Source organism: Etheostoma cragini, chromosome 1 (assembly GCF_013103735.1).
Source record: "Etheostoma cragini isolate CJK2018 chromosome 1, CSU_Ecrag_1.0, whole genome shotgun sequence".
In the NCBI taxonomy this organism is placed as follows: domain Eukaryota; kingdom Metazoa; phylum Chordata; class Actinopteri; order Perciformes; family Percidae; genus Etheostoma; species Etheostoma cragini.
This window is the reverse complement of record NC_048407.1, coordinates 27,649,763-27,659,284: the sequence shown is the minus strand read 5'-3', so window position 1 is coordinate 27,659,284 and position 9,522 is coordinate 27,649,763. Positions and strand designations below refer to the sequence as shown.

Sequence of the window (9,522 nt, the reverse complement as noted above, 5' to 3'; positions counted from 1 at the left end):
AGAGAGAGAGAGAGAGAGAGAGAGAGAGCATGGATTTGGGCAGGGCTGTGGTTACCCAGCAAAAGCTTGCCTTTTCCTTCGGTGACTACACCCCGAGAGGAGGAGCGTAGTAGGCGTCAGGATCCTCAATTTTTCAACTTAGCATCTTGGCAGGACATTTTCCCAAGCAAAGCCCCCCGTCCGACGGGTAAAAAAAAACTTCTGCACGGGCGTGAGACCGACGGTGCAACTCAGATAAGGGAGCAACAGAAAAACAAAACAAGACCAGACCAAAACATCCGACGAGCAGTTGGCTGGCTGGCTGGCTGGCTGGCAGCGACCAAAAAAATCCATCCAACAGCATAAGCCTCTCTTTTATTTAATCACTTTTACTTTTTGCCTTCACCATTGTCATTCAGAAGGGGTGACAGACAGCGGGTCTGCAGACACACGGCTCTATGCGCTCCGACAGCAGCGCATGAGAAAATAAAGGGAGGAAAGTGCGCAAGTTAAGTGGCTCATATTCTCCGGGCTCCAGCATGGCGTATCCTCAAGGCTACTTGTACCAGCCGTCCGCTTCTCTAGCCCTGTATTCGTGCCCTGCGTACAGCACCAGTGTGATTTCGGGACCCAGAACCGAGGAACTTGGGAGATCCTCTTCAGGATCTGCTTTTGCACCATATGCCGGATCTACCGCGTTCACCAGCGCCTCGCCAGGCTACAACTCCCACTTACCCTACAGTGCTGCAGACGCGGCAGCAGCTGCTACATTCACCTCGTACGTGGTGAGTAAACTAAAGGTGATTATTCAATCTAATAGGAAGTCAAGGCGAGGATATTAACTCGTTAAAGAAGCCTTAACTATCCGCTGTACATTGGAGCCAAGCGGTATTGTGCGTCACTGAACAGTGCATGGATATAATATTACAAAATGTCAGGTCCGGAAAACACGTTGTTGAGTTAACAGAACTAACTTAACGGAGTGGTGTGCTATTACATGCTTTTTAAGTACATTATAATGTTTTATGAGAAAGAATGCAATGCCCTGCCGAAGCTTCTACGAGTAGAACTTACTGCAACGCGCCGTGAAATGGCAATTTAGGTCACTGCTTAACATTATATTAGTTGTGCAAATTGTAGAACTTTAATATTGCAACTTTTGATCCCCAAAAAACAGAGGGAAATTGTTGTATTCAAAGTGAATGCTACCATGGCAATATGAGTAACTCGAACATAACTGGCTATATAGGCCTATACTGCAAAGACCGATCCAGTAGAATAGGCAAAAATGGCCCATCATGCATTAATGTCAATACGTTATCATAATTGCAAATTGTACAATTTTGATGACGAGAGTGAAAGCTACTGCATGCTGACATCATGCAGGCTAAATAATAATAAAATGCAAAGCAACAATCATAATTCAAATACCATAGACATTAACTTTAAACTTGAGCTACTGGATTAATGTCAGTGTATTCGTGTACATGAGAGTGAGTGTGCGTGTGTATCAGTGTGCGTGCGTGCGCGAGCGAGTGTGTTTGCGCACGCGCGTGTGTTTTCATGCCTCTGTGCCCTAAGTCCTACTGTGTTGAAGCAATTTAGAAAATGACCGTGACAGAACTTTTTTTATTTTTTTTATTTTGTATCACAGAGCTCTCCCTATGACCACACTACGGGTATGGCCGGCTCAATAGGATACCACCCTTACGCAGCACCCTTGGGCACCTACCCTTATGGTGACCCGGCATACCGTAAAAACGCAACCCGGGACGCCACTGCCACCCTGAAGGCCTGGCTCGGCGAGCACCGCAAAAATCCTTATCCAACCAAGGGAGAAAAGATCATGCTGGCCATCATCACCAAAATGACCCTCACCCAGGTGTCCACCTGGTTCGCCAACGCCAGGAGGAGACTAAAGAAGGAGAACAAGATGACCTGGACCCCCCGGAACCGGAGCGAGGACGAGGAGGAGGACGAGAATATTGATTTGGAGAAAAACGACGACGACGAGCCAAACAAGCCCACCGACAAGGGAGACTCCACAGACACAGAAGCAGGTCGGTGGTGCAGGGGGGGGAAAAAGGCACAAAAAAAATCATCAATTTTTCATCGCAGTCGTTTCCACTCAGGGTGCAAAATTGATTGCTGCTTAATGGTGGTATATTATTTATAATGGGACAATTGCTTTAAATAATAATCACCTTGAACTCCCCTCGTTTGACTTCTCAGGGGCTGAAATTGCTGGTGACGCAAAGTGTTTAGCAGTCAATTTATCTTAAACTGCATAATAAGGATACAGATGGTGTATTGCGCCGGGTATTCGGCTTAAAAATATTGCCTTTGTATGATCATTATATCCCAGTTTGGAACGGCTGTTGAAGGCTTATTATCACAACTGGTGACATGATACATTTAACACCGAAAATATATTTGAAAATGAAATGTATCAACACGCTGTATGCTTTGATTTTAATTTGTACCACATTGTTCATGTTTGTGCAACACTGTTGGTGCTTTTTCATAATTATGAAAAGCACTTCATTCACCTTTTTTTTTAGTTTGGCACATATCTTTATGAGGATATTTTAAGGGAAACGTGCAAAAATAGACTAATTATTTTTACACATCCGATGTTGGTTGGCATTGGTGTTCACTTGCCTCGCGATCACCTAAAACATATGTTCCAGTTTTATCAACGTTTTAATGTCACGCTTATTTGGCAGTAACTCTATTCTTTATTTGTGTTTTAGATCATAAACTGCTGAACCCAGGGGATATAGGCTGTGACAGATTTAAAGAGGAGAGCCATGGCAAAGACACGGATCCCCTTCTGAGCGACTCGGAGTTAAAAGACCAGGAGGAGCGGACTACTGAGTTGCTGCCGGATTCCGCAAAACCAACCACTTCGTCTCCCTCGGCGGTGCCTCGGGGGAACCAGACCTTAGCGGAACAAGACAAGCCGTCAGATTTGAGCCATGCACCGGGTACGGTGACCAGCAACGTGACCTCTGTTATCCACTCGCCCCCTTCGGCCCCTAAACCCAAACTCTGGTCCCTTGCGGAGATCGCCACGTCCTCAGACAGGTGTAAAAGCAGCGGCGAGACGCCACAGGCCTGCCCTGGTTTGGGTCAGAGCGCAGTAATGAGCACCAACGCGTCTCCGTCCCGGTCCTCCCCGCAGTGCCCGCTCCCCAACAGCACGGTGCTATCCAGGCCCCTGTACTACACTTCCCCTTTCTACCCCGGCTACACGAACTATGGTGGCAGTTTTGGACATCTTCACAGTAACCACGGCTCGGTAACCACGGGCTCCACGGCACATTTCAATGGATTAAACCAGACTGTGTTAAATAGGGCAGAGGCTTTGGTAAGAGAGAGCCAAAGAGTCAGAGGCCAAACGCAGGTAGATCTTTGTAAAGACTCCCCTTATGAACTAAAGAAAGGTATGTCAAACATTTAATACCTGATTATTTTACACTCACCGCGGACTTGTATTTATTTTTTTGTGGTTGCATTAAAAAAAGAAAAAAAAAAGAACACGATGAAGCAAATTCTGAGAACAGTTATTTTCGGAGTAAATGCTTATCTTAAAAGTTTTAGTTTCTGAATGGTTAATCCTACAATGTAACAAGAATGGTCTTAATCGCTGCAGCCGCCTGAGTCTATTTGTATGAAAGACTAACATGTATATTTAATGTAGCATTTTTGTATTTAAAATGGACAACACACTATCTTTGAAGTAAATTATGGAGAAAAAATATATATTCATGTGCAACAATTATTTTTGGGGAGCAGTTGGAATTGCCTGATATGTGTCTAAAGAGCTTCAAGGCCAATTAATCTATACGAAATATTAATTTCATTTTGCACCGTGACAGATGTCTCTATGGTAATTCTCTTTTCCAAATATTATGGCAGTGAGAGCTCAGGCAAACTCGAAAGAAAAAGGCCTTCATTCAGCAAAAAGGATGTTGGAATATCTAAACAATAAAAGGGTTCAGTTTCAGTTTTGAATGGTGCAAATATTCATAAGGGTTTTTTTGTGAATGAAAAATGTTGGAAACAACGCGGAAGTATATTTTGGTCCATGGTTTATCACGAGTTTTTTTTTTTTTTTCTCTCTTTGAATACAACGAGGGCCTCTTTTTACTTGAGCACGTTTCTAAAAGTGGATATTGATATAATAACAACACCGAGGCGCAGTCATTTAACCCAATTAACTATCGTGTTTTATGCAGAGCAATCAGGTGGTGAACTCCGGTAATGAGCTCGATTTTATGCCAAATTTAGAACTCATTACTATTTTCCTAGGCGTGGCAAAGCTGTTAAAAGGGACGCGACCATGCATTTAGAACATACTGCCCTATTATATATCATTAATAGAGAGTCTCTTTAATGGCGCGTTGGATGTGAAACACTGGTGTTTGGAGAAAAGGGAGAACGCTGTCATGCACAGCAGTGGCAGACATATTCGGTTGAAGTGTGCAGCCGGTAGCCAGGCACTGTCCTCTAACTCTTCCAAGTTCTGCAGGTAGGTGTCACACTTGCTCCTAATTTCAGTGGGACTCTTTGTTAATCCGTCACAGAAAGCCATCCCTGATCAAATGGCCTGCTTAAACAGAAGTGGAGCCAATGGGGCACGTAAAATGAACACAGTTATTTTGAGGATTATAGCAACTTTACGAAGTGGATACAAAATAAAAAAAGGCAGTAATTACATACTTGACCAACATGCAGAAAAAAAAGTAAGAAAAAAAAAAGAGGCTATTTCCCAGGCACACTGAACAGAGGTTTGTTTTATTCTTTTGCTGATGGTTTATTAAAGATGGAGCTAAACGTTCAAAGAAAGAAACTAATATTTGAAAAATGGCTTTTAATTATTATTATTAATATGTTGAAGCATTCTCTCTATTGGAACAGTTATATGCCACTAAGCCTTATGCATAGGCCTACATTTTTTTGGGATATGACATAGGTTGTTTTTTTTATTTTAGTTTATTCAGTGGTTATTAAAGCGCATTTAAAGTACACATAATACTTATTATTGTTATTATTATTAGTGCCAGTCGTATTATTATCATTATTATTTGTATTAATGTCGTTCTTGTTGACCTCCAGTGAAGTGGGACAGCATGCTCTTGTTTATGGCTGCCATTAATCTCTATAGTTTACTTTCCCCTTCTCCAATTTGAAAACTCCCCGGAGGTTTATATAATTCCCTTAGCCTTAATGTCCTCAGCTCGGGCCCTCTATTTTAATCTGACAGAGTGTGCTGGAGCAGTGATTGCGACACATCAGCCGGCTAAATAGCATAATTATGTTTTTTCGCTGCTGATCCCCTGGGGATTGAACTGTTCGATGCAATGTCCCCTCAGAGAATATTACAGTTTTATTACAGATCGCATTGTTTTTTCCGAATTGATTGAAGAAGTAACGTTTCACAGGGACAATATAAACACTTTTTTTTCTGCGGTGGGACTAGGTAAATACTGGGACTTTGACGTCAAATGGGGTTTTCATGTGACTTGTGTGTGTGACAGAGAGAGAGAGAGAGAGAGAGAGAGAGAGAGAGAGAGAGAGAGAGAGAGAGAGAGAGAGAGAGAGAGAGAGAGAGAGAGAGAGAGAGCTGGGTGATAATGTTATTCTGATTAACTTTCTTAATTTAAAAATACAAGGGGAATGCTAGGAGGGTTATCATCAACTAAACTGCCAGATTAGACATGGCTGTCTTCTTTCTTTTACTATTGAAACACCTTCCAATATTTGACAGTGTTCAGCCAATATACAATGCTGTTCTGCAGGAGATATTATTTGTATATTATTAGCATATATATCTTCTTTTTTAAGCATGCTCAAATGTGTCACCCAGCTCTCTCTCCTCTTAACTTTTGTTTATCAAATCACCTAGTGTGTGTGTGTGTGTGTGTGTGGGGGGGGGGGATTTTATACTGTAGATTCTGCATGAATTATTTGCACTGTATAAAGCCTATTTATTATTATTAGTATAATTATTATTATTATTATAGTATTATTATTATTAATAATATATATAATTTCATTATCAATATGTCCATGTGGGAAAGGTAATGGTTTAATGTAAGTATTTAAAGCAGCTTTTATATTTTTATAGCATTTATAAACAGCTTTTTTGATGTCGCTCAGCTCACACGGTCACTACTGCGTTTGAAAAAGAAGAAGAAGAAAAACTACATATGATCGGTGATTATCCTTGTTCTATTTCTGGGCGTGATGAAAGCCAGTCGATTAACCCCATTACTTGAAGAAGCGGAGCGAGAGAATGTGCAACCCTTCCTCAGAGGCACGGTAGCCTACAGCGGAGATGTTCTCTGCAACTTTATCCAACTTGGTCCCTGCCTTCCACTCCGCTTGAATGGCGTGTCGGTTCATTGTTGGGATTGCTACAATGTGAGAATACTAAGTAGGGGTGAAACCGTTCCCACGTGTGAAAATGGGGGAAATAATCCGACAGGAGAAGAAGCATAATAGAACAGAGGAGAATAAGGTCTGTAGCCTTCACTCCGACTTTGTTACTGTTGAGCGTTCAGAAGCAAAATCCGGGATGTTTGGAACAATGCTTCTTATTTCTGTCGTCATATCAATTACACTTTTTCCCCCTCCAATATATGAACTCTGAGGGCCGCGACTCACGGTTAATTTCAATGTACTGAATTAACTATTAAATGGCCCTGCTCAGACCTCAACAACTCGGGTACATTTTCGCCCAACCGTCTAAAATCGAATTCATGCATAATTAGTAGACTATGTGTGTGTTGCTCTATCAATAGAAGCTGATAATAAAACACGCTGTCATCTACAGCAGACCTGCAGCAACAGCTTCTCTGCCGACTTATGCATACTCTAAAAGTAGAATGCGACATTTATGTGTGTACTTCGGTGCGCTGGTGCCTTAAGGGAGACTTTCAGTGGTGACTGAAAATAGTCCTAATATAAGACTAATGAATAACAAGAGTAAACCGTGATTTCTTGTTTGTTTTCGACACTTTTGGGAACGGTAGGATCTAATGAATTGAAAGTTAAATCTGGCATCTGTGGCCCGTATAATCCCTTTATTATTGTAATGATATGTGTGCAGCCTGGGTTTATCACAGGTAAAGGCACAAAACTCAACAGTACTATTTTGTTTTGCAGTATGTAAGTGTAGGGATAAGCAAACGATGCAATGTTAATTAATGGCGCAGGATTAACCATTCAAATATACGTGTTTACGCACAGGCCGAACTAGAGCTTTGAGAGAATAACTGAAGACGTTTTAAAATGTGTTACTCAATCCTTAGTTATTAAATTTATATGAAATTCTTCTTGTCTGATCATCTACAGGATATCAGTTTACATAAAGTGCGAGGTTGAAAATATCGGTAGTTTGGCAGGAGCTTTGCTGCAGGGGCAGACTTGTAAAGAAACGTGGGGCTGTGGATCAAACAGATTAGACACCTGCCACTGGACAGCTCCGTGAACGCCTCTCAAATGCTACTGTAGGCCTATGTCAGACCACAAGGTGAAACTAAAACCTACTGATAAACACACTACCAGTATCATTGAGGGATTACTCAGCGGACCAAACGGTTCTCCGTATAAACAGCCGACTGATAAAGCGATACATACGAGTTGGGGTCAAATTCAGCTCAAATGTAGAAATAAGACACCCGCTGTACTTGACCTGCACACATTATTCGCAAGGGGCGTGTGATCAGCAACACGAGTGTTGCCTAACGCGGTATAAAAGTGGGTTGAAATAAAAGGAGGGCGTCTTTTTTTATTCCCAGTAAAGGGGGTCGTTCATATCCGTGACTGAAATGCAGACGGCTGTTGGGATATTTGTTTCCTTTGGATTTCGACTTTTCCTTTTCAAAAATAGCCTTCAACCTCAAATCTAAACATCACTTTAATGTTTTGCAGGGACCAGCTGTGCATCTGGGGTGGACATTTATTTCTAATATATATTATACCCCTTTAACATATTGTTTATTTTTCTCAGATTGTTGGCAATCCTTGCATAATGTGCCACAAGAAGATGGGCATTCGGTTATTTTTGTTCGTTAAGTTCAAAATATAAAGACGTGAGCAACTCTTCTTTAGTGAAGTGGTCATTCAGTCATCACCATTTCCTTAACAAGAAGGCTAATTAAGGACACAATGTTTCTGCTTTAGTCTTCGACCAAGCTACACACAAGACTTGGTGGTTGTTCATAACAACTTGGAAAACTAATGAAATTGTACTTTGAATCAAACAAATCGACTACTCAAATGACTGTGTATCAAGCCATGTTTTTTTGGAATCCTAAAAAAATCATGTCAAGGTAACAGACAGGAGGTCTCAAGCCTTTGGCACCTCCAGCGTCCCGTTAAGTGGCGTTATAAAACGGTCTTGAACACACTGTAAAGCAGCCCGGATAAGGTGGCAGAGAGTGATTTACCACTGTTTTTTTGCACTTCACTGACTGTTTTTCTATTTCTCTGTGGAGTTCCTCTGGGAGAGATTACACGTGTAATTTTCAGCTGTGAGATGGTTTAAGTGTCCTCCCCCCTAACATAAATAAAACATTTCAATGAAGAAGGGGGGGAAAAAAAGGGGGAAAAAACATCAACGAAGAGTGATGAACTATGAGGTCCTAGGAGGCCAGGGTTTGAGGTTGGGAGAATTGAGGGATTCAGTTCCAGTTGCAAAGAATACGTCTATTTAAGTATGGTTGGACTGTTAAGATGTCTTAATTACACAATTTTTAAAAAGTGACAATTTAAATTCAACAATGGTCAATTATATACTAGTAAAATATCAGAAATGTTTCAACTGTGTAAACAAGTTGTCTAATTTTAAAACATAAATGACATAACACACACCCGCACAAATACCCACAGAGCCCGACGCTCCAATCACCTTGACTCCTTGAAAGGGGCTGCTCATTGACCAATCTGCTCTGACAGCAGTGTGGCGTGAGCTTCTGACCCTGTGACTGCAAAGGGTCTGTGTTCAGTGGCCATGTAAGGGCTCAATGGCGCTCATACGGAGGGGGTGGGGGGTTGATGGGATAGGGGGGTCTGCCCTGCCATGGAGAAGGTGACGTGCACACACAGACACAAATACATGCGCAGGAGAGTCTCAAACTCCACGCCAAAGGCCCCTCAGGTATGCACGGCCAACAGAGCAGTAAGTGTGTGCTTCCAGTCTGGAGGTGGAGACACCGGCAGGTTCGTCCTCCTGTGAATCTGTACACGTCCTGTCTGCATCCTCGCCTGCCCCCCCCCTCCCCACTCTGGTCATAAGGTGAGCAAGTTCAGCACACCCACTCCCGAAACACTGACTAATGCCTGTGTTTTGTGACACAAACCTGCTACTTTACACAATGCAGCATCCTCCTCAGCGGGTTTATTAAAGATGAATTAAAGATAAAATAACATAACAGCCATGTCGTATTGATCTCTTCCTTCTACTCATGGAGTCAGGATCTCTGTAAATGTAACTTGTACATTTGTTAAATGGTAAAAATATAGTAGATGCGG

At 42.0% G+C, this 9,522-nt stretch overlaps 1 protein-coding gene across 2 annotated transcripts; it reads left to right on the top strand.

Annotated features, from left to right (window-relative positions):
* Positions 1 to 49: 49 nt before the first annotated feature.
* irx5a (iroquois homeobox 5a) lies at positions 50 to 3,744 on the top strand. Of its 2 annotated transcripts, none has more exons than XM_034876390.1 (3): positions 50 to 779; positions 1,634 to 2,039; positions 2,733 to 3,744. In XM_034876390.1, exons 1-3 carry the CDS (start codon positions 519 to 521, stop codon positions 3,440 to 3,442), a joined length of 1,377 nt encoding a protein of 458 aa, XP_034732281.1. In that variant the 5' UTR covers positions 50 to 518; the 3' UTR covers positions 3,443 to 3,744. The 2 variants fall into 2 exon arrangements, with proteins under 2 accessions (XP_034732281.1, XP_034732290.1); XM_034876399.1 differs by having other exon boundaries at positions 54 to 764.
* Positions 3,745 to 9,522: the final 5,778 nt, after the last annotated feature.